The sequence below is a fragment of the Mesoplodon mirus genome, assembly GCF_964341445.2.
Source record: "Mesoplodon mirus genome assembly, chromosome: 10".
Classification (NCBI taxonomy): domain Eukaryota; kingdom Metazoa; phylum Chordata; class Mammalia; order Artiodactyla; family Ziphiidae; genus Mesoplodon; species Mesoplodon mirus.
The window spans coordinates 67,858,433-67,876,735 of record NC_138986.1 but is presented as its reverse complement, the minus strand read 5'-3'; the positions used below and the strand labels follow the sequence as shown (position 1 = coordinate 67,876,735).

The following is an 18,303-nucleotide window of genomic DNA, read 5'->3' as shown; positions in this document are numbered from 1 at the left end:
GCTAAGTTAAATCTGCAGGTGGTTAAGCATCTAATTTTTAAGCATTATTTCCTACCTGGAATGCCCTTGGCCCATGTCCAACAAAAATCTCTTTCTATAGAAATCTTCCCATATCTAATACCAACTCCTCTATAACCCATCTTTAGTTTCTAACTAGATGTAATTCATTTCTCCTCTAAACCACCAAAGGACTTGTTTTAAATGCCAATCTTCAGGTTATCGTTTTATTCATTATCTATCATTCTCCATCCCAACCCAATGAAGTAAGATATCTCCAGGGTGAGGCCTTCTCCTCAACCTTCTAAGCAATGCCTGCACTCCTGGTGTGGTACATGATAGGAATGAAAAACTACACGAAACTTTTGCAACTGCTATAACTTGAGTCTTTTTCTTCCTTTTATTTTATGAATTATGATGCTAAAAAACTGTATCTTAAATAAAATGAAAGTAACAAAAATCAAAATAAATGTCCTTGCTGTTCCTATGAACCAATTACCAGAGCTGCTGTACTGGCAATGCAGATTATGGACAGCACAACTCCAGGGGTAGCCGTCACATCAATTACGATAAGAACGGAACACCTTGGAGATGTGCAGCAGCAGTACTTCCAACCTTATGCAGTGGCTCTGTCAACCACAAGGGGGGGTGTGTGTGCACGTGCAGCATGCGTGCACGCACACGCACCGATGTGTTAAAAAGTTTACGTATAGGGGCTTCCCTGGTGGCGCAGTGGTTGAGGGTCCGCCTGCCAATGCAGGGGACACGGGTTCGTGCCCCAGTCCGGGAGGATCCCACATGCCGCGGAGCGGCTGGGCCCGTGAGCCATGGCTGCTGAGCCTGCGCGTCTGGAGCCTGTGCTCCGCAACGGGAGAGGCCACAACAGTGAGAGGCCCGCGCACCGCAAAAAAAAAAAAAAAAAAAGTTTACGTATATATGTCAAAATATTTTACCACGCACACCGTCACAGGAATGAAAATTTATAATACTAGTGGCCTCACAGAGTGCACAGTATAGACAATTCTGTGACTGTATAGTTACTCTTCGCTCAGTCTCAATCAACTCTACTACCTTCTTTCCTTCTTTCTACTCTTTATATCCAGCTCCGTCAACCTCTCCCTGGACTCCTGTCGTCACTCTTTAGGACCCTCCTAAAATGTTCCTTGATCTCATGTCCTCTGCTCTTCTCCACACAACCTCAAACTCTCACTCTCTCTAGGTAACATCCTGAACCTCTCATCACCCAAAACTATACCTCAGAAGTGGCTGATTCAAACATCTCATTCTCCACTTACAGTCTTCCATCTTCTGGCTTGCACACTCCAGTATTTACCTGGTAAATTTTTTAAAAAGCACATGGGATGGGGGCAACAAGCATTCAGGTCACTTGGAAAATGGTACTCCCTCTGTTAAACAAATAAATACATATTTTATGCATGTGGCTTTCATTAGGGTAATTCTATCATTGAGAGTTTAAATGAACATTCACAAGCTACTCACTATTTTCCCAATATCACTGATATAAATCTGAAACAGAGAAGCAAATTTCATCTTAAGACAGGAAGCATTCTCATACAAATTCCAGAGACTATTAGCCAGATCTAATTCAATCTGCCTTGTGAAAAAGGTTCAATACTGAAAAAGTGAATAAATATTAAAGAACATGAGTAGTATCGCTGGAGAAAAGAAACTTACGGTTGTGGGAAGTCATAAGAAAGATGTAGAGTCCCTTTTCCTTCCAAAGAAAAACAGTGAAGGCGTGGCAAAGAGATAAACCACACAACCAAACATATCAAACAGAAATGTAAATGGTCTGGAGATAAGCCTACCAGAGATCATTCTGCAGAGAAAAATACAAGTTTCTTGTTGTACAGATTTGTACAAACAGAAATGTAAATGGTCTGGAGATAAGCCTACCAGAGATCATTCTGCAGAGAAAAATACAAGTTTCTTGTTGTACAGATTTGCACATAAAGTGTAACATACTAATTCAGCCTAACTTCTCAAATAGGCTTGTTCACCCGAAAGCTAAATAAAGACAGCAAAATCTAAGTGACAAACTTCAGAATAGCCAAGAGATTGGACATCCTTGCACTATCAGACACTAAATTGTATGCTAAAGTTACAGCCTGTAAGTCAACCTAAAACCACCACGGGCAGACCAAAATACTAATGGAATGGGAAAGTGAATCAAGAAACAAACAACGATATAAGGGAATCCCATATACAATAAAAATGATATATCTAATTAAAAAGGAAAAATACATTAGCAGACTGGTGCCTAGGCAACAGTTTAGACATTTGGAAATAAGTAAAACTGTATCCCTAGCTTACTTCTTTTACCAAAATGTATTGTGGATAGATCAAATATGTAAATGAAACCGTAAAAAGTATTAGAAGGAAAAACAGGGGACTATTATAATAATTCTGAAGTAAAAATATCTCTTTCTTAAAATGACACAAAAGCCAAATGTTAAAAACCAAGGTGTTTAACTACTATATATAAAATAGATAACTAATAAGGACATACTGTATAGCACAGGGAACTCTACTCAGTACTCTGTAATAACCTATATAGAAAAGAATCTAAAGAAGAGTGAATTATGTATATGTATAACTGATTCACTTTGCTGTACATCTAAAACTAACACAACATTGTAAATCAACTATACTCCAATAAATATATTTTTTAAAAACCAAGGTGTTTATAATTTACCTACATAAATTTAAACTTGTGCCACCAAAAACACCAGAAAAAATAATATTTCTTCAAAATATGGGTCATAAAGTAATACCCCAATAGACAAAACCTTCTCATAGAGAGGCATGGACATATATACACTACCAAACGTAAGGTAGATAGCTAGTGGGAAGCACTACCTGTGGGTAGATCAGCTCGCTGCTTTGTGACCGAATAGAGGGGTGGGATAGGGAGAGTGGGAGGGAGGGAGACGCAAGAGGGAAGGGATATGGGAACAGATGTATATGTATAACTGATTCACTTTGTTATAAAGCAGAAACTAATACACCATTGTGAAGCAATTATACTCCAATAAAGTTGTAAAAAAAAAAAAAAAACTTCTCATAAATCAGTAAGAAAAACATGAACACCCAACAGAAAAATGTATGAAAGATCTGAATGGGCAACTCACAGAAGAAATATAGTAACTCTGTACTGTACTAAATACAGTAAAAAAGAAGTGAAAAAATATTAAACTTCCTTAACAATTCACATAAATTAAGAGGTAAACATTTATTTCACTATGTGCCAGACACTATTATCGGCACTTTATATAAACTATCCAACTTAATCTTCACAACAGCACCAAGACCTAAGTACTGTTATTAGCCTAATTTCACTACAGATGAGGAAACTGAGTAAACGATATTAGGGCCCTCAGACAATAACTCATGGAGCCAATAAGACACCATCAGTTAGAGTCAGGGCTCTTAACCACTATGCTATACTGTCTCCTAAAATGAAAAAGTCATTTAAAATTAGAAGATTTTAAATTTTCAAAACCCAGTGTTTTAAGACAGTGCATAGATCCTTTACAAATGGATGGCTGAACTGCACATATGTTCAAACTTTCTGGAAAGAAGGGTGGCAATTATACATGTCAATGTTTAAAACGGGTAATGCCCTCAAATCCAGCATAGTGAACACAGTACAGTGTATCAGGTTACTGTCCCTGTCTTGGGAGGACTACGCCTCTTGTACTCCAAGCGGTACTGCCACCAATGAGCTCCTGGTCTCCACTGTCTCTCCTCCTTGGATATATATATAACTCAGGCAAGGCCCTCTGGAATCTTCCCTGGGATTGATATATGGATATTGGGAGAAAAAAGTTCCCTTTCTGCTTGGGTTGCAAGGCAACTTGCCTCCCACATGGCAAGAGCCTTCATGCAGAGTGAGAACAGACAGACAAGTAAGCAAAGAAAGAGAGAGAAAGACAGCATGGCCAATATCACTCGAGTCCCCAGATCCAGCCTGAAGCAAGCCAAGCTGAAACCTAATTATTTGTGCCAATTTAGTTCTCTTTTCCTCAGTTACTTTAAGTAGAATCCCACTTCTAAGAATCTTAATCATAAAACTGCACAACTGTGAAAGAAAAAGGTATAAGGATAGGCATACAAGTACATCTTATAATACAAAAAATCCAAATGTCCACCAAAAGAGGGCTGGCTAAATTAATTACAGAATTGTTTGTCAAACTTGCCTAATTAAAATCACCTGGGCACTTATTAAAAATAAAGATAACTTGACCCCTGGGAGAGTCTAATTCACTAGGTCTAGGATAGGCTACTGACATAGGCCATATTTTTAACAAGCATCCCCTATAATTTTCATAAGCAAGATAGTCTGGAAACCCTAAAATACAGTGTTTACATATACCGTGGTCTATCATTCAGACTTTTATGTGAAAAAGGTCCAAAACACATTGCTAAGTGAAAACAACACAAATTACAAAACAGATGATGTAACATTTAAATCTTTTCATGCAAAATTATGTAACTATCCACGTGGGTACATATTTGACCAAAGTACTCATTTTCAGCCAGGGCAGAGGCACCTGTACTCAGAATCTTACTGGGACTGGAAGGGGTCCCAACTCCCCAAAAGATTCTGATAGACATTCTGTTTAAGAATCTATGCAAAAAAAAAAAAAAAAAAGAAGAAGAATCTATGCTCTGAGTTAGTGTTACTAATATGAATGTGAATCCTTCAGGAGCAGATGTAAGATTGAATGTTCTGGCACAGAGAAAAGTCTGGAATAATGTTCATCAAAATGATAATAGAAGTTACTCCAATGGTAGGAGTTCAGGTGATTTTTACCAGCTTTCTTGTAATGTTCTGTATTATTTTAATTTTTATTTACAATGAACCAATACATTTAGAATTGGGGAGAAGAAAGCTGTCTGCACAGGAGAAAGTTAAAATATTTTTAATCAAGTAATTTTATGATTATTAAATATAGATTTTCTGAATGGGAAAATTCTTATCAGCTTTCAAAATTCAAATGTAAAAGTACAAGTGGCTGCTTTCAAAGACACAATCCTCTTCCAACAAGAACTATTAGTCCATACAGCTAAAGAGCCAAGGAAAAATGTGATATGTCATATCACTCAATTAAAATTCGACTGACAAGTAAAACAATAAAATGAGTTTTTCAATAAGAATTTTTTTCAACCACAAAGAACAAAAAAATTAAGATTGAATTTTGTTCACTTATTCTGTATCTAAGACAATGATCAAGTGACAGTAAGTTCAGGTAAGAGATAAATGGAACTTCACATCGTAACAAAAACTAGATTCAATTTTTTAACTGTCAATTATACACCAGTAAAAAAAACTTTTTAAAAAAACTGGATCTGATTCTAAATTTCCTGTTTAATTATTAAAAATACACATTTACTTGCACAAGAAAGAAAAACAGCAATGTTTGATTTTTTTTTTAAAAAAGATAAAATATGACTTACCCCATCTAGGAGAGTATTTGATAAATGCATGCGGAGATCTTTACGAAATGGAAATTCCAGATTTGAAACATGAAACACTGAATTATCTCTATCAATCATAAAAACTTCATTTGTGCCATCAATCAACATCATATACCTTAAATGAAACATTAAAAAGATAATATTAACAGTAAAATTCAAGAATAGAGTCATAAGAAATAACAGTTGAATTGTTTTTCCTTAGACTTACAATAGCTGCCTGGAATAATGTTCACCAGAGTCCCCCCTCCACCATCACTCAGATTAAAGTACCACAAATAACAAAATCTTTTTTAAAGACGTTTTTGTTTCCTATAAAAAACATAGGGTATAGAGAAATCAAAGCTTTTTATGGAAACAATGTGATGTTCAAGAGCAACCTTATAACCCATCTTAGGAGAGAACGGTTCTCTAATTTTTATTAGGTCTTAAACATCAAAGTTTACAAAACACACAAACACACATATATGTAATTACGGAATTTTGTTGGCTCAACAACTATACAAATTAGGGGTTACTCTCTTCACTTTGCAGTAAAAAAAGAAAGTGATCTGAAATGGCAAGACATCAAAGTATCCAATGTTCCTTCTACCACACAACAGTGAGCAGAACAGCTAACCCCTCTCTTTGAGTTAATGTGATGATATAACCAGATACCACCATTTCCGGTACAACTCTCATTCATTACTATAAAATTAAAATATTTTTTAACACAAGCTCATGAGAATTTTTATTAGCCAATCAATATATGGGGGAATTTATATACTTTAAAATGTGTCATCCTTCAAATGGCCAAGTTACTATCACTGATTCCCAATTAGTTGATCATCAAGAACAGAGCTCTACTGCACACCATATATAAAAATAAAGGCCAGATGAATTCAAGTCAAGAAAATTACAGACCAACAGGCTATACCACCAAAAAGATAATAGCAAGATTTGGGATGAAAATGGAGACCATACCCAGGTACCAAACTCTTCAAAGAATGAGAGAAATCTGACAGCAATAAATTAGAAAGTTAAAAGACATGAGCCTTGGGCTTCCCTGGTGGCGCAGTGGTTGAGAGTCCGCCTGCCAGTACAGGGGACACGGGTTCGTGCCCTGGTCCGGGAAGATCCCACATGCCGCGGAGCGGCTGGGCCCATGAGCCATGGCCGCTGGGCCTGCACATCCGGAGCCTGTGCTCTGCAACGGGAGAGGCCGCAGCAGTGAGAGGCCCGCGTACCGCAAAAAAAAAAAAAAAAAAAAAGACATGAGCCTCAAAGGAACAGAAGAATCACTGTGTTGTTTTGTTTGTTGTTAAATGAAACACTGGAAGACTAATAGTCTGGATGTACCACTGAGAACAGAGGAGAATGCGGACCATCTGCCTAATTTCCTACCGATGAGGTAGGTCAGAAAAAAAAAAGCAACAACTCAAAGACGGAGCTAAATCAACTTAAGGCTGGGGGACAGAAGAAACGTTCAACAAAGAGACGGAAGCAAACGTAGTACATGGCGGCTAATATAGAGGACAATTTGTTTCCCATAAACAAGTGTTCTAAAAAACAGAGAGACATGTTCAGGACAGACGAGGAGAAATGGGAGGGCTGATTAAGGTAACAGACGTGTGTGACAACAGGCTGAAGAGCAGCAAGGCAGACCAAAGGGGCTGACATTTGGGGACTGGATTGGAAGCATGCTGTTACTAGTGTTTTCAAAATAATTAGTCGTAGCAGGCCCCTGGAGAGGAGGGGAAGGACTCGGGCCCTTGCTATGTATTGAAAGAGCTGTATCCTTAGGAGATGGGGATTGTGAAGACTCAGGTTGCACTTGGAAAAAGAAAATCAGCCTCAGTCTGGACTGACTGTGCATCTGAGAAAGTCAGACCAACTGCCGGGCCAGCAGGTTGGCGGACAACAGGAATACTTAGTTCCCAAAGTTCTCCTGCACATGCTTTCCAAAAGCGACAAATCCTAGTAGATAGGGAGAGTCTAGTCTTCTTGAAGAAGTCAACTTGCCCTGCGTGGTGTTTCAAAGAGAATTTAAATCAACATAAGAATAGGGCAAATAAGGACTTCCTTGGCGGTCCAGTGGTTGAGACTCTGCACTTCTACTGCAGGGGACATGGGTTCGATCCCTGGTTGGGGAACTAAGCTCATGCATACCGCGCTGACTGGCCAAAAAAAAAAAAAAGGAATAAGGCAAATAAAAAGCCTTGTGATACCTTCTGCAAAAATGGTACTGAAGACACAATCCATCATGTTGTTTAAGAACCTAGGTCAGCATTTTGCAAAGCTTATTATTTACTTTTAGGATTTCATGGCAAAATAAATTAGGGAAACACTATATCTTTCTCTGGGAAAGTCAAGATACATATCAGGAACATTTAAGGTTGTAAGAAAACATGTAAGGAGTAACTCAGTTTTCCTGGGTCTCTCCCATGTATATAGGAGGTACACATGTCATTAAACTTTTTCTCCAGTTTAAAAAAAAGAAAACATACAAAAGTCTGTTTATCTTATTTAGCCCATTATTTCCTAAACTTAATCCTGATATCTATTAATATCCGGCAGAATCAGTATTCTTTTCTTTTTTTTTTTTAATTTAATTTTTTTTTTTCTTTTTTTGGCTATGTTGGGTCTTCATTGCTGCGCACGGGCTTTCTCTAGTTGCGGCGAGCAGGGGCTACTCTTCGTTGCAGTGCACGGGCTTCTAATTGCGGTGGCTTCTCTTGTTGCGGAGCACGGGCTCTAGGCGCGTGGGCTGCCGTATTTGTGGCACACAGGCTCAGTAGTCATGGCTCGCGGGCTCTAGAGTGCAGGCTCAGTAGTTGTGGCAGACGGGCTTAGTTGCTCCGCGGCATGTGGGATCTTCCCGGACCAGGGCTCGAACCCATGTCCTCTGCATTGGCAGGCGAATTCTTAACCACTGAGCTACCAGGGAAGTCCAGAATTAGTATTCTATATTCACAGTTTGAGAAAAGCTGGCTTATGCTAACAAATTTCTGAATTCAGAAAAAAGAAACAGGACTTCCCTGGTGGCACAGTGGTTAAGAATTCGCCTGCCAATGCAGAGGACATGGGTTCGGGCCCTGGTCCGGGAAGATCCCACATGCCGCGGAGCAACTAAGCCCGTCTGCCACAACTACAGAGCCTGCACTCTAGAGCCCGCGAGCCATGACTACTGAGCCCGCGAGCCACAACTACTGAGCCCACGAGCCACAACTACTGAGCCCGCAAGCCACAACTACTGAGCCTGCGCACCACAACTACTGAAGCCCACACACCTAGAGCCCATGCTCCACAACAAGAGAAGCCACTGTAATGAGAAGCCCGTGCACCACAATGAAGAGTAGCCCCCACTCACCACAACTAGAGAAAGCCCGCGTGCAGCAATGAAGACCCAACACAGCCAAAAAGAAAAAAGAAAAAAAGAAAGAAAGAAAGAAATGGTTTCCCTCTTCTGATCATAAGATGACAACAGAAATTATATTTCCCTTTTCACTGGCTGCCCAGAAGCTCAGAATTAAATATAATGTTCAAATAGAATAAGTATTAAATCCCAGGGTGCTGGTACATTCTGCTTTTTCTGTCATAATTATTCTCTATTCATTTTTTAACACACTTATTTGAGATATATATATATATATATATATATATATATATATATATATATATATACACATTTTACTTCAAGTGGAATATCAATTAAAAGAAAACACTATCTATGTATACTTATGCATAAACAGATTTAAAAGACCAAGGAAAGGGCCTCCCTGGTGGTGCAGTGGTTGAGAGTCCGCCTGCCGATGCAGGGGATACGGGTTCGTGCCCCGGTCCGGGAGGATCCCATATGCCGCGGAGCGGCTGGGCCCGTGAGCCATGGCCGCTGAGCCTGCGCGTCTGGAGCCTGTGCTCCGCAACAGGCGAGGCCACCACAGTGAGAGGCCCGCGTACCGCAAAAAAAAAAAAAAAAAGACCAAGGAAGGAAAGGCATTAGAAGATGGAATTCACTATAAAGGACTGCTCATGGGAAACTCAGCTTACATATGCAGAGATATCAGAGAAATTATTTAGCAGTTGGTATTCAGGGATTCTTCTGCACATATAAATTTTCAGGCTTTGGAACAGAAGTTTCTGGAATGTGATTTTTGGTTTGAACTCCAGTCATTCCGAATCACATGTACTTTTGTTACGTGATACCTATGAAAAATAAGAAGCTACTTCCTGTTAGGGAAGAAAGGTGAGGAATGTGGAAATAACCTCAACTGCAAATTTAATATACAGAGTTACCAAATTATTTGTATTATATACATTCTCATTAAAAGACAAAAATACAGAAGTTTCACTGAATTAGAAAGCATTGATTCACTTTTTATATTGAAGTATATATACCAAACCATATAAATAAGAGAAAAGCCAAATTTATAAACTGCTTTTTTTTTTTTATTTATTTATCACTGCTCTGCGCTGCGCGGCTCGCAGGATCTCAGCTCCCCGACCAGGAATCAAACCCTGGGCCCTCAGCAGTGAAGGCACAGAGTCCTAACCACTGGACCGCCAGGGAATTCCCGTATAAACTTCTTTACTTTAAATACTGGTTTTCCAGCTTGACTAGAAACTATCCTTCGCAGCAGTCACTGAGATGTGAGATAGCTCATCAAGTAAAACCACCAATTATACATTAATACAATTCAGGAAGTACATAATTAAAGAGGAAAACTGATTAAAAACAAAGTATTGGCAACTAATACCACCTTAGAGTTTTAACTCACATTCCTAATAGTAGTCTGAGGGTAAAATAATCTTTACACATCTTATAATTTAAATTTATCACCAGTATTCATTAATATGGAAAGAGATCCACAATATATTAAATGAAGAAAAAGCAAGTTAAAAATCAGAATGTATGACTATGAGGGAGGGGTAGGGAGATAAAACTCTGTATGAATAGTAAAATAGACAGGAAAGCCTACACCAGAGAATTGTCATCTCTATGCGGAATTATCAATAATATTTGCTTTCCTCATTATACTTTTTTGTACTTTTAAGAAATTTTAGAAATAAGCACAAATTGCTTTTACAAGCCAGGGGGGAAAATATTAAAGCTACAGAAAAAACAAAAAATAGAAATATAGTCTAATCAGAGTCTGAGAAATGTTTTTTCCTTTGGCAATAAAATAAGATGGGATGTTAAACCTTGATGGTCATATACCACAGCAGCTTCAAAATTAGCAGGTATTTCTCCTCTCCTATTACAAAGCATTCATAGTGGGTAATAAAAACAGAAAAGTTGATCATGTAAATTGATTCATTTCACCACCATCTCTTGTACCAATTCCTATCAAACTCACTATGGTTTTTTGTTTTAAATAATTAACCAGTTAATTTTTTTAAATATTTACTAAAGGGCCAACGAGTTATCAGGCACAGATGCTAGGAATATAACAATGAACAGCACAGGTTCTTCATCTAACTTCATATAATTTGTACCCTTAGCAAGAAAACAAGACATTAAACAAATAATCCCAAACATAATAAGTATTGACAAGTATTGACAAGGTGAAGTACTAGGCACTACAGGAGCATACAAAAGGCAGAACCTGTCAGAGTTCAGATATCAGGAAAGGCATCCCAGAGGGGTTCTCATGTAGCTGATAGTAACAGCAGGTTATGATCACTTAGCGAGCAATGGCTATGCACGGAGCAGTGTTCAAAGCCCTCTACATTAACTCAATTAAGCCTTACAACAATCTTACCATGTAGGGAAAATTATTGTCCCCATATTCCAGATGAGGAAACTGAAACTGTAACCTACCCAAGGCCATAAAGCTGGCAAAATAGCAAAGGTGTTATTAAAACCTAGACAATAATCTATCTCGACAACCTCTACAGTATCCTGCCTCCACCTGCATTGTGCAGAAGTTAACCCAGCAACTTCTGTTGGGGGTGGAGGGAAAAGGGAAGGGTAGATGGGGTGTGTGGTAAGAACCAGTGCTTGGTACAGTCTACCAGTTGCAATATCCTTGAAACAAAAACAGAAGGTGCGTGTTTTGGCAACAAAAAATTCAGAATACAGAAGCATAGAGAGAAAGAGGGAAATGGCATGGCTTGAGTCTAGAGAAGTAGTCAAGGGCTTAGTGATTCATGAAAACTCTTTTTCACTTTATTCTAGAAAGTGGAAAACCCCTTGTATGAGACAAACAGAAACCATAATGGGTAATTCAAACCCAAGATAGGTAATACAGGAAACTGGTTACAGTTTACTGCAAAGCTGAAAAGGTTAACAAGGGAAGATGAAGATAACAAGAGATGAGTAACTGCAGGAAGCACTACCACCTAAAGGGCTGCGGGAACAAAACGGAAGAGGCGTGTTATCAGAGGCAAGGAGCTTGGAGGATGGGCACTGCGGGGCCTGGAAGTGGGGGGGGGGTGTCCACAGAACTCAGGGCTCAAACCTCTAAGGAGGTGGCACCGAATGGCTGAGACCTGGACCTCTAAGGAGAGGAGCACAGCACCTCCAGTTTCCATCCCTACGGAGCAAGCACAGGAGGGAGGATGCTCAAACGGCCCAGTGGGTGAGGAAGTGCAAGCGGCACTCAGTTGCCTACGGTGCACCCTCCAGAAGCTGGCACCTCGGAGAGGGAGCGGTGCGGCTGGCGCTGGGAGTGCCAAAAGAAGCTGGGAACGAAGTAACAGCTGTCGCTGGCGGCTGGAGGGGTAAAGAAAGTAGAAACAAGGGAAGTCGCTTCTCTCACCTTCCGAATTCCTGTGTGCTCCCCATGGTAAAACCCAACAAGAGGCAAGCTAGCAAGGGAGTCGGAGAAATGCAGTTTGCAGAGTCCCTCATCACAGTTTAAAAGGGTGGCACGGGAGCTGAGAAAGAGCAGGTAGAGAAACAGCAGCCGACGGAAAGGCTTTTAGCAAACTAACAGCACAATCTGACCTGCACTTTTCAAAGTTCACCTCCACATAATGTATACTGCTGTAGGATAGGAACCGATCTGTAGATCAGAGAAATTACGAGGCTTTTATGGTACTCCAAGTGGGACTACAGCGGCAATAATAACTTAGAGGTAAGCGGATAAATTCAAAACGTGTAAGAGGCAGACTGACGGGATAGTGTGCTCTCGACTGGCTATGGGGCTGAGGGGCAGAAGAAGTCGAGGAGGACTCCCAAGCTTCTGGCAGGAGGAAGGAGTGCACTTTATTAGCTGAGCTGTGGAGCACCGGAGGAGGAAGCAGTCACTGTTCAGTTTCATTGGGGAGAAGTGACAGACAGGATACGGACATGGATCTTTTCATTTTTACATTGGAAACCAAAAGGCCCAGATTTTCTCTATCCCTGTCTCTAGCAGGTTGGAGGTAGGGTCTAAGTCAGACAACCAAATGCTCCCTTCCCAGAACTTTTAACTTGAGAGACAGTGAGGCACAGGAATAGATTAAAAATGATTCGGAGCGACAGCAGAGGCACCGTCACCAAGTGCCAGTGGTGGCCTCCTATTCCAAGTGTTCCTGTGCCTGACCTCGGCTCTGGTCCTTGCTGCCTGGCTTCCCTTGATTCCTATCCATTTTCTGAGACTGGTTCTCCTGAGAGCCAGCCTTCCAATATATTCCTTTGTTTACATTAGCCAAAGTTGATTTCTACTGCTTACAGTCGATGCAATGCTAATGGCTATGCTGTTTGGTTGTTGTTTTTTTTTCCCATTTTGCCCACTATATACTGCTGAATTCAAGTAAGTTATATGTGCCCATGACAGAACCACACTGTAATGTCCCCCAACCTATCCTCAACACCAATGGTTATGTGATACCAGCTCTTTACACAATAACTTCATGCCAAGAGATATGCCATCTATTTCCTGTCCTTCAATAGAGATAAGTGTACAATGTTAAGCCCAGAGTCTACCTTCCCTTTGTACCTTCTCTCTCATAAGAATTCACTGCCAAACCTCTACTGTTTCTATACCAGCTCCATTTCCTCTCATTTCTATTCCCAGTAGAACTGGTATACAGCCTCTGAAACCTAATTCTCAAGATTGTAGAGAAATACAGTTATATTAAAATCTCTTGCAAAGAAATTCACAATTGAGAGCCACTTCCCCAGATACAATCATAAACCTTCCGGACATAAGAGCAGTTGGTCAGACTCTGGCCCCGACCCTCCAACACCTGTCAGACCTTATTCCAGAAACGACGCAAGAACTGCGGACGTGCTGAACCCCAGCTCTCTTCCTTCCCCATGGCGGTTTAGGCACACTTTGCCTTTTTCTCTCACTAGCTCACTGCTCAGTAAACTTGATCTCTGGTAATCTCTTTTGCAAAGTATATCCACATCCTCTTTGACCCATTTTTCTCCCATTTCTTTCAACTGTTAAACAAGAGAAATTTATGTTATGTATATTTTACCACAATTTTTAAAAATGAAAAACCATTTTCCTCCTTCTCACCTTGTTCACTTAGTTCCATTAATGAGTTAAGAGAGCTCTAATAGAGGCTAGTGACACAACTGTATCAAGCAAAATTAAAAGTCGTGAGTTTTTGATCCACCTAGACAAAATAATCAGTGTCACAAAGTCCCCCCCAGTCTCCATCATGCTCTCAATCTAGCTCCTCCTCATCTTATAAAAATAAAATTCGTTTCTCCAACAGAGTTTTTATAAACTTCTTTATATGTTGCAATATAGTTTGTTTGGTTACCTGTGTTGAAACAGTACATATTGTCACTTTTCACAGCAGACAAACACAGTAAATGATTTAGCTACCTTAGGAATTAAGCAAGCTTTATAGGCTAGGTTGGGAACCAAACCACCATTTAGACTACAATTCTATGGAAACACAACCTAAAGTCTACCAACATAAATTAAGGAATCTCAGAAAAAGACTTCAGATAACTTGAAACATCACTGCTTACACTGCTTCCACAAAAAGACTAATATTTGATGATACAGCAATGTAATCCCTTACACACAGCTTTACTTTCAAACATAATGCTATAATCTGTTTATCTGACACAAATAACATTTCAACCTTTGAAAACAAAAACTATTTGAAGTACAGCTTTACCTTATTTTATCTTCCCAGAAACTCAAAGAACTCATATTAAGGTCATTCTTATTTTCACATTAACAAATTAAAGAGAACAATCAAACAGTAACACTACCGCCACCTAACCTTTTATAAATTTTTTATGTCTGTTATTAACAATCACTGAAATGAAGACACAGTCCTAACATATTCTTCAAATAACTGTGAAGACACAGTTCTCTTCATCAAAAACTATCAAAATTTTCATTCAACATTATAAAAGATTCCAACCTAACAGGTATTATTATCTTGATTTACTGATTCTATACACAGAGCAGACTTCTTCAAAAGGATTAGCTCATTTTTAATCTTCATATCACATCAATTTAAAGTTATAAAACAGATGTGATTAAAGTTTTATAGTCTTAAATTCACTTTAAGCCCACAGCTTCATTCTATTATGTGATCACTTATATACATACAACAGTAATTAAACAACGTGTATTATTTAATTTTAAACTGCAAAGCCCATTCACTTCCCCACAAATTTATTTGTCAAACTTGTCTAATCAGCCTCTGATCTTAGAATGTTAATTGTATGTTAAATGGCAGGTCAAAAGCATGCCACCTGAACATTTGAACAGTTTGCCAACATTTAAATGTCTCCTACTTAAGCATAGTCATCTTTATTTTATATGTTGTTTATACAGCAAATTTTCCACTATGTTATGTTCACCTGAGTTTTGTTTAAGCCTGGTACTTGGTAAACTTTGTCTATGGAAAAATCATCAGTCAAAAGACTTTTATTTCAACTTAGGTAATTCATCGCAAATAAATCTTGAAGACCTAGGGGTATCTACCATTTAAAAAAAAAAATCCCAAATCCTCCAAGCCTTCTCATTAAAATATCATGTATGCCTATTTCTATTAATACATAGTAAAAAATTTTAAAGCATAGATGTTTCTGTTTCAAGAAACCCCCTTCAACCAGCAAGATTTAGTCTGTGCAAGCTTAAAAATCAACGCTCTAAAAGAATCTGGCAGGTGCAGGGCCCAGTATCAGCTTCTAGAGTCCTCCCTCCCATTCCACAGAATTAATGATACGTAATACAAATAATCAAGTATATAATAAGATTTAAAGTAAATTTCTTCCAAACCACTCAACAATTTAAAAATTTAATTTTCTTACTTTGTTTTCATGAAGTATGAATGGTACCAGTGCTATCATTATGGGCTTCGGGAAGAAAATTCCAGTTCCAGAGCCTGTAACACCAGATTCAATCAGTGCTTGCCATCTAGACCACTAAAAAATAGGCAGGCATCTGTAACCAAAAATCTCATCAAATATTATAAAACGATTCTAACTGTCCAACTCCTAAGTATATGCTTTTTTTAAAAAATAAATTTATTTATTTATTTTTTGGCTGGGTTGGGTCATCTTTGCTGCATGCAGGCTTTCTCTAGTTGTGTTGAGCAGGGCTCAACATCACAGTGCATGGGCTGCTCATTGAGGTGACTTCTCTTTGTTGCAGAGCATGGGCTCTAGGCGCAAGGGCTTCAGTAGTTGTGGCACGCAGGGTTAGTTGCTCTGTGGCATGTGGGATCTTCCCAGACCAGGGCTCGAACCCATGTCCCCTGCATTGGCAGGCGGATTCTTAACCACTGCACCACCAGGGAAGTCCCTAGGTATATGCTTTAACTTCAGAGGTGCAACTGTCTTACCCCTTTGTCATTTTGCCATCCTCCACTGCTCAGAAATATGTACATGCCTACTGCTAAGCCTATGTATGTGTAAAACCTTGTCCTAAAATACATTATCTTCAAACTCTTACTCAAAACTCCCTTTCATGAAATCTCTTATACTCTAAATAACAGGTCCTATTCAAATCACTCTATCACTCCAAGTTTTTTAAAAATTATAAATCTAATATGTACAAAAAAGAATTGCCTCTGGTAGAAGAGAAGCATACGGGAAGCAAGCAGGAGCCTTAAAGTCCACTTCAAGGAATTTCAACTTTACTTTTAATTGAGCTGAATTACAGCTAAAATGCAACACATGTTAAAAGATAAAATAATATATTATATGTTGTTCATTAGTGAACATTAGTTATAGAGGTATTTTATTACATACCATTAATTATATATTAATATATAGTAAATAGGGGGGAAGATATCTATAGGCAAAACAGAAGGCACCAACATAGAAAGATATGTGGGAGTCCACTGTGGAGGTTAAGACGTTCATCCCAGACAGGCTCTTCCTAGCTGTGTGATTTTGCACAAATCACCTGACTACTGTAAGATGCAGTTTCCTCATCCAAAGTCTCCACCTCCTAAGCTGGTTGCAAGAATTAAACAAGTTAGTATCCCCAGATTCAAAGCAGCATTATCCACAACAGCAACAGTGTAGAAGCAACCCAAGTGCCCACTGACAGACAAATGCATAAGTAAAATGTGGTATATATATTAAATGGAATATTATTCAGCCCTAAAAAATGAGGGAAATTCTGAAGTATGCTACAATACAAATGAACCTTGAGGACATTATGCTAAGTGAAATAAGCCAGTTACAAAGAGACAACTACTGTATGATTCTACCTATACGAGGTACCTAGAGTAGTGAGAAATCAGAGAGACCAAAAGTAGAATGGATGGTTACCAGGGGCTGGGAGAACTGCGGAATGGGGAATTATCATTTAAAGGGTATAGAGTTTTAGTCTTGCAAGATGAAAAGCGTTCTGGACATGAATGGCAGTGATGTTTGCACACATTATGAATATATTTAATACCACTGAACTATATACTTAAAAACAGTTAATATGGTAAATTTTATGTTATGGGTATTTTACCACCATAAAAAAATGAAAAAGAAAAAGAATTAAATGAATTAATATATGAAGAATACAGAACAGTACCTGGTACATGGTAATAAAATGAAAGCTATTGTTACTATACTATGTCCAGGGCACATAGTAAGTACTTAATTAAGGCTGGATATCATTGTTATTAATACTATGACTACTACTTTACACAACCCAAAAAAGAGTCAAGGTCATTAATAAACAAAGTCTGGATAAGACAGAAAGGATTCATTTCCTGTAGGCAGGGAAGAAGAGGACATCTCTTCTGAACAGAGAGGAAAAAGAGATGAGTGAACCAAAAATTCTGAAGTGCAGAAAAGTAAACCATAGGTAATTCCCTGTGAGGGTTACCCACAGCTCACACACTCAAGCTTATATGCACCTTTACACAAAGGCAGGCAAGCACTACAGTAAGTAGGTCCTTATTTCTTTTTTCTATGAAGAGCTGTAACCCAAAACAATTTTGTAAAGTCAGAAGCTGCACTACCTGAATGAGCAATAACTCAAAGAGCTCAAATCAAAGAACCTGAATCAGGTGGATCTCTCAATCTGTCTAGGAAACTGTTTCCTAAACACTAAAATGATAAAAACAAACCTGAGCCTAAAATATTCCAATGTACTGAAACAGCTTCTTAAGATTTACTAACAATAATAGTATATATAAATAAATACACAATTACTCCAAAAGGTATTGCACATAATGGAAAATTACCATGTTTTTGTCCCACAATCTAGCTCATTATATAAAAATTAGTAAAAGGATAATTTAAATTAAATTATAATTAAGGGAATTTCCTGGCAGTTCAGTGGTTAGGACTCCTCACTTTCACTGCTGAGGGCGCGGGTTCATTCCCTGGTGGGGAACTAAAATTCCACAAGCCGCACAGTACGGCCAAATTTAAAGTGTGTGTATGTGTGTGTGTGTGTGTGTATATAA

General features: G+C 38.7%; 1 protein-coding gene across 2 annotated transcripts in view; it reads right to left on the bottom strand.

Moving 5' to 3' along the window:
• Positions 1-18,303, bottom strand: part of RNGTT (RNA guanylyltransferase and 5'-phosphatase) — a 237,893-nt gene that overhangs the window by 162,046 nt on the left and 57,544 nt on the right. For both annotated transcript variants that reach the window (XM_082633617.1, XM_082633618.1), the window contains exon 9: positions 5,479-5,614. In XM_082633617.1, coding sequence (XP_082489743.1) covers positions 5,479-5,614 — 136 coding nt within the window. The remainder of the gene's footprint in view (positions 1-5,478; positions 5,615-18,303) is intronic.